We start from the raw sequence: 12,452 nt of genomic DNA on the forward strand, positions 1-12,452 counted from the left end.
TTGTACACTCTTGTTTGTCACCATAGCAACCCATTAGTTTTCACCTGTCACGTCACGCACCTGTTTCACGTTTTGAGTCACGCACCTGTTTTTGTTAATCATGTCTGTAGTATTTAAGTTCAGTGTTTTCAGTTTGTCTTTCTGGTGACATCCCCGCATTTATGCTTCTGCACACTCTCCACACCCTTATGATCCTTGCTGCTCTTTTTTCATGCCGGTTCCATGCCAAGTAAGTTTTTGTTTATTAAGCCACAGTTAGTGTTTTTTTGTTGTTCATAGTTTCTGCCTTTGTGCAAGTATTTGTTTTCATAGCCAAGTCGTTTCTCCGCCACTGTGCGCGCTTTTCATTTGTACTTGTTTTTGTAGTTATAGTGTTTAAATAAATCATGTATTCCCCTTCACGCCACGTATGGTCCAAATATTTTGCACCTCGGGAGAACAAACCACGCCATAGTCCTTGTTGTGACAAAACAAGAATGACAAACACATTTCGGGAGAACATCCGCACCGTAACACAACATAAACACAACAGAACAAATACCCAGAATCCCTTGCATCCCTAACTCTTCCGGGCTACAATATACACCCTCGCTACCACCAAACCCCCCCACCCCCACCCCAATCTCCCGAATCCAAAGCTCTCAAGGTTGGCAAGTATGGGCAACGCTCATCACCAGGCCAATATCACCCCTACAGTGAAGCATGGTGGTGGTAGCATCATGGTGTGGGGATGGATTTCAGTTGCAAGAAATGGGGTAACGAGTCAGCATAGATTCAAGCTGCTTGAGAAAATGCTGTAAAGAGAAATGGGGCTAAACTGCCCAAAGATAGGTGTGCCAAGCTTGTGGCATCGTATTGAAAAAGACTTGAGGCTGTAATTGCTGCCAAAGGTGTATCAACAAAGTATTGCGCAAAGACTGTGACTACTTATGTACATGTGATTTAGTAGGACATTTTATCCTTCTACTATCTCCAGCACGCTCTGCCCAAAGATTGCACTCTTCCTTAATGCTGTCCAGATGACTCAACAGAAGGATGTTGTTCTGGCCCAAGGACTTCAAAGCGAAGAGAACCAAGGATCTGCCCAATTTCCAGACAAACTCTTTTTGAAGTATTTTACGACCTCTTCTTTTGAACTGAACCAAAGGCAACGCTGTTTACGACCCACTTCCCTCTGGAAGCAGCTGTAGTCAGGTGGGGGGAGAAAGTCAAATAAATAAGGAAGAGTGCAATCTTTGGGCAGAGCGTGCTGGAGATAGTAGAAGGATACAATGTCTGGGCGACTCTCCTCAATATATTGAGTCCAAATTGAATTCTGTCTCTGTTTAATTCTTTGCCTCTGGTCTTGTTTAATAAATGTCATCAGTGTTTGAACCTGACAGACTATAAAAATGGGACCCGTTACCTCCCTGCTTGGCACTCAGCATCAAGGGTTGGAATTGGGGGTTGAATCACCAAAAATGATTTAGGTTCAAGGGTTTTATTCGTCACATGCAGAGTACACCACAGTGAAATGCTTTTTTCCATTCTCTTCAGATATTGCGTACAGCGGGATCCAAACACTAGTTGCTGAATCTAATACACTAAATACAAAAAATACAACAATTTGAATAGCTTTGATGTACATTAATTACAAGACAATAAGTTGCACAATAAGTCCCAGTAGTTATGGTAGAAGTATCAGTACAAGTAAAAGTATAGTAGTCACATACAGTACCAGTGCAAAATCAAATAGTATAACAGTATATACAATATACACAGTATATACAGTATAGGAAGTAATAAATATTAAGGTGTCTACAGTTCTTTTGGCAGTTGAGTAGTGACAGTAGTATGAACAAAGGTAATGGAACAGTATGACTTCTTTATACTCTTGTTTTTACATTATTTACAGTCAGTGAATGAAGAGTATTGTAGTCCAGTAATTACAGTGGTAAGTAAAGTGATTCTTGTGCGTGCTGTTTTGTGCAATTGTCATTTAGTCGTAAACAGCGTTGCCTTTGGTTACCGAATAGTTCAAAAGAAGAGGTCGTAAAATATTTCAAAAAGAGTTCGTCTGGAAATTGGGCAGATCCTTGGTTCTCTCCGCTTTGAAGTCCTTGGGACAGAACAACATCCTTCTGTTGATTACCATACATGAGAGAACACAGGAACACCATCTTGCTCCCCCCCCCTCCCTCCGCCCTACACAGTGGAGTTTTACGAGCCTTACTCTTGGTAGGTTTCAAAAGACAGCCTTTTGTCTTCTTGTCAGGAACACAATGTAATGCAAAGTTTTTGTGATAATTTAGAAACAATTATTCTAACATAGTCTTTGGTATGATTCGGCCTGGGTTTGAACTCACGACCTACCAATCTCAGGGCGGACACTCTAACTCAGGGGTGTCAAACTCAAATACAGAGTGGGCCAAAATTTAAAACTGAACGAAGCCGCAGGCCAAGGTTGAACAAATTAACCTTTTAATAGGGACCCAAACAAGTTTTGCATTGAATATTGAACAAGCAAGGCTTATATAACTTTATAGTGACATGCAAAATCAGGTTTCAAATAATAATAATAATAATTAAAAAATATCAATTGCATATCAAATACAATTTAAATAAACATGTAATGCCTCTTTTCTATTTGCAGCCTTCTGAGGTAAATATCAACATTAACTTTTTCCACAGGCTAATAAAATAGAAAATAAAATAACAATGAATAAACCAACCATTCAGGATTTTAAACTGCTCAGTTTGCAACACACTGATCTAATCTGATGTGCTCAAGCCAGATACCTGCCATCTTTTCTTGGATGCTAGTTCATTAATGTCGGGGCTCAGGCTTTGAGCTGAGGCAACCTTCATTATCGAACGAAGGTGTTCATCAGTCATTATACCTCGTAGTCCACCCGGGCGTGCTTTAAAGACACTGCGTTTCTCGTCCTCTACGAGCTGTCATCACGCCTGCTTTTCATCCATTCCAACATTGTGCCGGCCTGATCACAGAATATGTGTGACTTCAGCACGCACTCACACGTAAATGCAATGCATACTTGGCCAACAGCGATACAGTTTACACTGACGGTGCCAGTATAAATAACTTTAACACTGTTACAAATATACGCCACACTGTGAATCCACACCAAACAAGAATGACAAACACATTTCGAGAGAACGTCCGCACCGTAACACAACATAAACACAACAAAACAAATACCCAGAATCCCATGCAGCCCTAACTCTTCCGGGCTGCAATATACACCCCCGCTACCACCGTACCCCCCCTCCCTTCTAGGTATTTGTTACGGTGCGGATGTTCTCCTGAAATGTGTTTGTCATTCTTGTTTGGTGTGGGTTCACAGTGTGGCGCATATTTCTAACAGTGTTAATGTTATTTATACGGGCACCGTCAGTGTAATCTGTATCGCTGTTGGCCAAGTATGATTTGCATTCACGTGTTGAAGCCGCACATATTATATGACTAGGCCATCATACGCTGGACTGGGTGAAAAGCGGACGTGACGATTTTTGGTAGGGGCACTGAAATTTGAGAGTCTCCCGGGAGGGTTGGCAAAGTATGAGAATTAGCGGTGAATGCGGTGTTACTGCGGCACCGCTGCTGAATATAATCGGCGGGCCAGCTCTAGTGTTAATTTGATATCGCCTCAAGGGCCAAGTGAAATTACACGGCGGGCCAAATTTTGAGTTTGACACCCATGCTCTAACCACTAGGCCACTGAGTAGGTTAACATAAAATGTGGGAAAAAATGAAGGACCGTGAATACTTACCGGATACACTGTACACTGGCCATCAACAACACCCATCATCTTTGAAATATTCCAGGCTCTATCCAACACCACCATCATGGAACCCGGCTCTTCCGCCACCATCCCCTTCACCGTCGCCCTGATCACCAATGGCGTCGTAGACGAAAGCGCCATGGGGACGTTCACAGTGAGCGCCACCAACGACCGCGGCTTCCTCATAGCATCGCCCAGCAGTGTCACCATAGGACCCGACAGCGGCGGGATTGCCAACGGCACGGTGACTCTCACCGCCCCCGCGGATGCGTTGTCGGGATCGGACGTGACGCTCACCATTGCGGCGGAGGATGCAGCTGCCATGAATAGTAACAATGTCGTACTCAGGTTTCCAGTGTTCAGGGTAGGTGAAAAGCTTAAAGATCCTGATGAAGCAGATTTATTTACTTACTGGATTATTATTTTCTGTCCCCAGGTGACAGATATCGATGCGCCAGCGTGCCTGGTGGGTGCATCCAGCAACTGTCCTGCAAATGAATCAATCTGCGGGTTCTTCATGTGGAACTTCATGACCAACGTGACCGACGGCATCAACGGGACGGACGTTGAAATCGCCGTCCTTGAAGGGAATGGCACCCTCACCACGGGCACGGAGGTGGGGCCAGACGGCGAGAACATCGCTTTGGTCTTCTACACGGCCTCCTGCTGTGCAAACACCGTGGTGCTGTCGGCTGTGGACAACGCAGGAAACGTGGGCCGTTGTGAGGGCCAGGCCAGAGAGTCGGTGAGTGTCGCTACCTCCTCGGTAAAAAAAGTTGTAAAAGTGACAGAACCAATGTTGTAATATTGGTAGGGAGAAAAAAACAGCATTAACAAAAATACAGTAGAAAGGGGATTCACGAGGCCCCATTTGTGGCGGTTTACCTGACACATGTAACGTGACGAATTGGGGCGGCGCACTCTCCACTTGAATATCTCCGAGCCGTGTATAGAGAGTATGGTCAGTTAATCGAGAGGCGCCATCTTTGCTACCAATGACGTGCATGCAATTGCAGTCCTTCTCTCGTTGGTTTCCCTGACAAAATCAACTCAACGAATAAGTCTAAATATAGTTTTAAACATACTCCAGCTCATAAACGTGTAAGAAAAACATGCTTTTGTTGCGTCAAAGTATAAGTTTGGGGCAAATAAGTGGCCAAATTAACATGAGGTGGGGAGTTTTGGGGTGGCATAGCTCGGTTGGTAGAGTGGCCGTGCCAGCAACTTGAGGGTTGCAGGTTCGATTCCCGCTTCCGCCATCCTAGTCACTGCCGTTGTGTCCTTGGGCAAGACACTTTACCCACCTTCCCCCAGTGCCACCCACACTGGTTTAAATGTCACTTAGATATTGGGTTTCACAATGTAAAGCGCTTTGAGTCACTAGAGAAAAGCGCTATATAAATGTAATTCACTTCACTTTTGAGGGCCCTCCACAAACCTCAACAACCCCTGCCCACCCCCACTCTTCCTGAATAAAATTATATATATATATATATATATATATATATATGTATGTACACACACACACATTTTAATCTGGTATGTTCCGATTAGGGTTTTATGCTTCTTTTTTTTTTAGGTAAAATTTTACAAAAAAAACTGTTTTCTTTAAAGTAATACAAAATGTATCATAGCTGTTTATCTATTTAAAAAGAGGAATGTAGTTAACCATAGAGCTGGCACCCAATGTTATTAAAAACATGGATTTTGAATGGACAATCGTTTTGAATTGAGAATGGATTCTGAATCAAATCATGTGGTGTCCAAAGATTCACAGCCCTATTATATATATTTAAAGACAAAACTTTGTGTCAGCGTTGCTATGGTGACGAGGTAATAATATTATAATTTTTGCTTTTTTTTTTAATGTCAACTTTTTCTCATTACATTCCGATTTTTTGCTCTGTTTTCTGACATTTTCAATTTTATTTATTTATTTATTTTTTGTCCTGTCCAGCTACTCAGGCAAATCATATAGTTGATGTAGATGCCCGTATCGGCTGTTCAGATTTACTTTACAAAAGAGAAGTGTGGGATACTTCTCTTGTTGCCTTATTTGTATTGGACTTTATTAAATGTATTTATATTATCATTTGGTGCAGCCGGGCCGGAGCAGGAGGGGATAGAAAGAGAAAAAAAGGAAGACAGAAGGGGACAACAGGGGGATAAGACAGAGAGAAGACAACAGCAGCAAACACCACAACAACATTAGAGCAACATCAGCTAATAGGATATGTACAAATATGATGGTAAAAGTGATAGCAAAGAAGCAGTTAGTGAAATAAATAATATAGAAATGACAATGAGCATTATTACACTACAAATGGATCAATACAAATACCAATAGAAATATCACTATTGATGATAATACCAATAATTTACCTCTATTATCAACAATACAATTGTTCAAATGCAACAATACATATATGTAATGATAACTAGAGATACAAAAGTAAGCAGAAAAAAGGAGGGGAAGAAAGAGAAGCCAGCTATATTAACCTTGTAGATTGTTATAGTAACAATAGGTTAAGCTTTGTCAGTGTGCCATGTGTTACCCAGTTTACCCTAGGGCATCAACGTTAATATATGTTTGATGAAACATGAATATAGGCATGAGTGAATGTATGTATATGTACTTGTATATGTACATGTATGTGTATATGTATGTTTGTGCAGTGAATGTATATGTACATGTATGTGTATATGTATGTTTGTACAGTCAATGTATATGTACAGTATGTATATATGTGTGTTTGTACAGTGAATGTATATGTACATGTATGTATGTATGTATGTATGTTTGTACAGTAAATGTATATGTACAGTATGTGTATATGTATGTTTGTACAGTGAATTATATGTACATGTAGGTTTGTACAGTGAATGAATATGTACATGTATGTGTATATGTATGTTTATACAGTGAATGTATATGTACAGTATGTAAGTTTGTACAGTGAATGTATATGTGCATGTATGTATGTTTGTACAGTGAATGTATGTGTATATGTATGTTTGTACAGTGAATGTATATGTACATGTATGTTTGTACAATGAATGTATATGTACAGTATGTATGTTTGTACAGTGAATGTATATGTACATGTATGTGTATATGTATGTTTGTACAGTGAATGTATATGTACATGTATATATGTATGTTTGTACAGTGAACGTGCGTGAGGATGTACGAACTTTGAGTATGTAGGTATGTACTGTATTTGTGTATGTATGTGGGAGCGTTGGTACCTATAAATGTATGTATCAGTGACGTGCAGTCACTTGAGGCAGGTGAGGCGGGGCCTCACCTGCCATCATGGAAAGAAAAAAAATGTAAAAAGAAAGAAAAAAAAATTAAATTCTTATATGTATCCAGTGATTATACTATAAAGTTATTTTCCATTTAACTTCACCAGTTTTAGATTATTTTTATTCAAAATCGCTGAGTTTTCACATTTGCCGTTCAAATACTGAGAAGAGACGGTGCGGTGAACAGCAGCCAGTTGAGGCACTTCACTCAGTGCCTCAACATGGATTCCGGACTCGGCTAACTGCTGGCCTGCTGTGCAGTGAGACTGTATTGCTATATGAATTATAGTATACATTTCCATAGTTTAGTTAGCTGAGGTATATAATGTACAGTGTATTTTGTCAACTGTATGTGTGTAACGTATTTCTTGTGCTGAGCGATCATAAAACGGCTGCAAAAGACGCACTGGCTGAGGCTCCAGTGATCCCGCCTCCTGCACCCCCGCCATAGAATTGTTATATCAACTAAAGCATACACTTAAACTTTCCACGTGCAAGATTGAATCTATTTAAAAAAGTTATTTCATAAGAAGCCAAAAAGTGCAAAAACAATAATGTTTGTGTTAGAGGAGTTGTGAATGACTGCAGGGCCACAACATTAGGTACACCTGCAGACTGCAGGTGTATCTAATTCACAACTCCTCCAACACAAACATTATTGTTTTTGCACTTTTTGGCTTCTTATTAAATAACTTTTGTAACCTATTTTCATGGGCTTTCCTCTTTGTGATGTTAAGTTCCTGTTATGCGCTGTTATACAGTATATGCCTTGAGCTCTTATTTTGAAGGCGCTAAGAGCGGAAGTGATGACACGTTGAAGTGGAGCGGAGGTTTTTGAAAGAAGGTAAATAAAGTGGTCCTCGTGTAAACTGGAGCCTCCGTGTTTGTTATTTTGTGGTTTCATACGGAATAGGCGACATTTATAAACCCTCGGTTACACTTTTTTAAAAAGATTCAATCTTGCACGTGGAAAGTTTAAGTGAGGGCTTTAGTTGTGGTGCACGGACTTAATTTATAAGTAAAGGTAAGACCATAACGTTTTTTTTATTAAATGTGCTTTTTTGTGTGCTACAGTTTGTATGTGTAAAGTTAAAGTTAAGTTAAAGTACCAATGATTGTCACACACACACTAGGTGTAATGAAATTTGTCCTCTGCATTTGACCCATCCCCTTGATCACCCCCTGGGAGGTGAGGGGAGCAGTGGGGAGCAGTGGGCAGCAGCGGCGCCGCGCCCGGGAATCATTTTTGGTGATTTAACCCCAAATTCCAACCCTTGATGCTGAGTGCCAAGCAGGGAAGAATGCTGGTATGAGCTTTTAAACATAACCCGTTAACTGCTGCCAATCAAATGGTGAATAAGATACTCTTTAGGGTTCATATGTTTGTAAATCTGACTGTGATGAAGTCAGTGCCTCACCAGCCATCAACCTCGCCGCACGTATGTATGAGAGTATATGTGTATTTGTATGCACAATTTTTTTTCCTGACTCAACTGAGATGTTAGTTGGCACATGTGCGTCAGTTTGCACATTAATGAAGGGAATAAGCGGTAGAAACGGATGGGTGGATGGAGTTACCTTTGCATCTGATGGACATATTCCTCTGTCCGTCTACAGGACCTTGAAATTGTCCCGCCAGTGTGCCTGGGGGTCAACGCCACCGCCTGCCCTACGGACGTGTCACTCTGCGACTCCTCCCAGTGGTCGTTTGTCGTCAACGTGACCGACAACAACGGGACGGGCATCGCAAACATCACCATCGCTTTAGGGAACGGCGTCCTCAACACCAGCATGGAGGTGGGGCCAGGCGGCGAGGCGGTCAGCGTGGCGTCCTACACGGGCTCCTGCTGTGCGGAGAGAGTGGTGCTGGCCGCCACGGACAACGCAGGAAACGTGGGCTTTTGTTCGGTTAACGCCAGGGAAGTCGTCGATGCCCCGCCCGTGGCCGTGCCCCCACCCGTTATCAATACTGATGAAGACGAGGACGCCGCGGCAGACGGCGGGCGAACCCTCAACACGCTTCCTCATCTCTGGATTGCTGCTGTGGCTCTCTTGCTTTGGATTTAAAAAGGTTGTAAAATGTTCAGTAAAAAATGATTTAATGAATCAGGATTTTTTTTATTCATCCGGTTATTGCATTTTATGTACAAAACCCAAAAGCAGTGAAGTTGTTACGTTGTGTAAATGGTAAATAAAAAGAGAATACAATGATTTGCAAATCCTTTTCAACTTATATTCAATTGAATAGACTGCAAAGACAAGATATTTAATGTTTGAACTGAGAAACTATTGCAAATCATTAAATTAGAATTTAATGGCAGCAACACATTGCAAAAAAGTTGGCAAAGGGGGATTTTTACCACTGTGTTGCATGGCCTTTCCTTTTAACAACACTCAGTAAACGTTTGGGAACTGAACTTTTTTAAGCTTTTCAGGTGGAATTCTTTTCCATTCTTGCTTGATGTACAGCTTAAGTTGTTCAACAGTATTTGAGGCTTCATAATGCGCCACACAATTTCAATGGGGGACAGGTCTGGCCAGTCTGTTGTAACACGTGCAAAATGTGGCTTGGCATTGTCTTGCTGAAATAAGCAGGGGCGTCCATGCAAAAGGCGTTGCTTGGACAGCAACCTGCATGCATGGTGCCTTCACAGATGTGTAAGTAACCCATGCCTTTTGCACTAATACACCCCCATCCAATGGGGGTGTATTTTGGCTTTTGAACTTTATGCCTATAACAGTCCAGATAGTCCTTTTGCTCTGGAGGACACAACGTCCACAGTTTCCAAAAACAATTTGAAATGTGGACTCGTCAGACCTCAGAACACTTTTCCACTTTGCATCAGTCCATCTTAGATGAGCTTGGGCCCAGCGAAGCCGGCGGCGTTTCTGGGTGTTGTTGATAAATGGCTTTCGCTTTGCATAGTAGAAGTTTTAACTTGCACTTACAGATGTAGCGACGAACTGTAGTTACTCACAGTGGTTTTCTGAAGTGTTCCTGAGCCCATGTGGTGATATCTTTTACACGGAGATGTTTTTTTCACGCAGTACCGCCTGAGGGGTCAAAGTCACGGGCATTCAATGTTGGTTTTCAGCCTTGCTGCTTACGTGCAGTGATTTCTCCAGATTCTCTGAACCTTTTGATGATATTACAGACCGTAGATGGTGAAATCCCTAAATTCCTTGCAATAGCTCGTTGAGAAATGTTCTTAAATTGTTCGACAATTTGCTCGCATTTGTTCACAAAGTGGTGACCCTCGCCCCTTCCTTTCTTGTGAATGACCGAGCATTTCATGGAAGCTGCTTTTATACCCAATCATGGCACCCACCTGTTCCCAATTAGCCCGTTCACCTGTGGGATGTTCCAAATAAGTGTTTGATGAGCATTCTTCAACTTTATCAGTCTTTTTTGCCACTTGTGCCAGCTTTTTTTGAAACATGTTGCAGGCATCAGATTCCAAATTTGGAAAAAAATTCAGTTTACCAGTTTGAATGTTAAGTATCTTGTTTGCAGTCTATTCAATTGAATATACGTTGAAAAGGATTCGCAAATCATTGTATTCTATTTTTATTTACAATTCACACAAAGTGACAACTTCACTGGTTTTGGGTTTTGTACCAATTAACGGCGTTCGAGTTATAATCGGAGTTTTGTTGGGGACACCTTAACGATTCGATCCGATTCCAAAGGGGACAATTCTTGCAATGCATAATTTGGTATAATCATTATAATGAAACTTTTTCAAAACATGTTACAGGTTGGAAAAGCTCCTTCTGGTTGCATGTAAGCAGGTTTTTAAAAACGGATTCTTATTAAAAAAATAAAATAAATAAATAAAAAATCAGGGGAGTGGTGCGTTAATTTTAATTAATCATTTTAAAATTAATTGGGGTTACTTGTTTTTTTTAATTGATTTTGGAAAATTATGAATCGATTTCAAATCAGATTGAATAAATTGCGATGTGGATGTGATATGAAAAAAATTGTCAACAGAAGGAAGTAGTAACAACCACATAGTGAAGAACATACACAATTTGATTTCGTATTCTGCAGCTCTTTTTTTTTTGACACTTATTGAAATATCTTGACATCATGCACAAAAGTGCACTTTATTTGTTTTAAACTATTGTAGTGGCGTTCCGTACAAAAAGTGCACTTTAATTTAGTGTTGTTTTGATTTGTCATCTTAGTGACATCATGCACAAAAGTGCACTAATAGCTTGTTTTAAAATGTCTCTGACAATCTTGCACTTTCTGTTTTGAAATGACATGAATGTTTGTGCCACTGCTTAATAACTGTTTAATAAATACACTTTTAGTTGTGATTTCCCTCTCTGCATGAAAGTTTAAAAGTAGCATATATTAATGCAGTATGAAGAAGGTTTTAATGTAGACACATAGAATCATCAGTGTTTCCCACAGGACAGGCATCTATTTGTGGTGGTGTGGTCAGGGGGCGGGGGGGCGTCAGCGGCGATGACCAAGAAGAACGCGGAGTTGGAATATAATTACATTTTATATACATATTTATATACAGATTTGAACAATTAGTGATTCACTGAAATATATTTATTAATTGTGATTCTTACAAAAAATATATCTTATAAAATATAAAAGCTAAAATGTCTCTTAAAGCTCTGCCCCTTTAATTAGTGAATACTAAATAATTTAACTTTAGCCTACTACTACAACCATATTATTTACCAGCAACATGAAGTGAAACAGAGGCAGAGGTGTCCTGCCACAGTCAGTCAACCCCCTCCTCCTCCTGCTGCTGCTGAACAGGTCGCACCTGTGGTCCGGACTGTAGGCCTACCTCTTCTCCAAGTCGAGCCCTTTTCGGCCGTTGAAAATATTTTTCTATACTCATCTGTGTGAAGGAGTGAACATCCAACATTAGAATTTATTACTAGCGAGCAGAACTGCTCTTTGTACAGTGCCGTCTAACCTTAAGCGGCAGCAACTCAACACATGCAGGGTTCAACGTTAAGGTTTTTTCTACTTGTCCGACTTCTCAAATCTACTTGGCCCAATATTTTTACTTGTCCTGCCTAGGTTTTTTTCTGGCTGTGTAGTGCTCATGGCTTATATCTTACTAAAATCCTTCCCGTTGACTATTTACAACACTACACAGTATTTATTATTATTATTATCTATAATTACATTTAAATGGCATTGCATACATGTAAAATTAAATGCTATTTCACATTATTTGACCAGTAGCAGTTACACTCACCTGAACAGGTCAGCCACCTGTTTAAAGCCCGATCACAGTTGAAATCTTGAAATGAAGGGCCTTTAATGGCCAAAACATTAACCTGGACAACATTTTAACAGCTGGTTGGCTCAGATTTTATTC

At 40.7% G+C, this 12,452-nt stretch overlaps 1 protein-coding gene across 1 annotated transcript in view; it reads left to right on the forward strand.

The window, feature by feature from the left end:
• LOC133570298 (von Willebrand factor A domain-containing protein 7-like) overlaps positions 1-9,212 on the forward strand; it is a 41,595-nt gene extending 32,383 nt beyond the window's left edge. The window contains exons 16-18 of the mRNA XM_072916461.1: positions 3,827-4,147; positions 4,220-4,528; positions 8,710-9,212. Of these exons, the coding sequence (XP_072772562.1) occupies positions 3,827-4,147; positions 4,220-4,528; positions 8,710-9,159 (1,080 nt within the window). The 3' untranslated portion in view covers positions 9,160-9,212. The remainder of the gene's footprint in view (positions 1-3,826; positions 4,148-4,219; positions 4,529-8,709) is intronic.
• Positions 9,213-12,452: the final 3,240 nt, after the last annotated feature.

This window comes from Nerophis lumbriciformis, linkage group LG27 (genome assembly GCF_033978685.3).
Source record: "Nerophis lumbriciformis linkage group LG27, RoL_Nlum_v2.1, whole genome shotgun sequence".
In the NCBI taxonomy this organism is placed as follows: Eukaryota; Metazoa; Chordata; class Actinopteri; order Syngnathiformes; family Syngnathidae; genus Nerophis; species Nerophis lumbriciformis.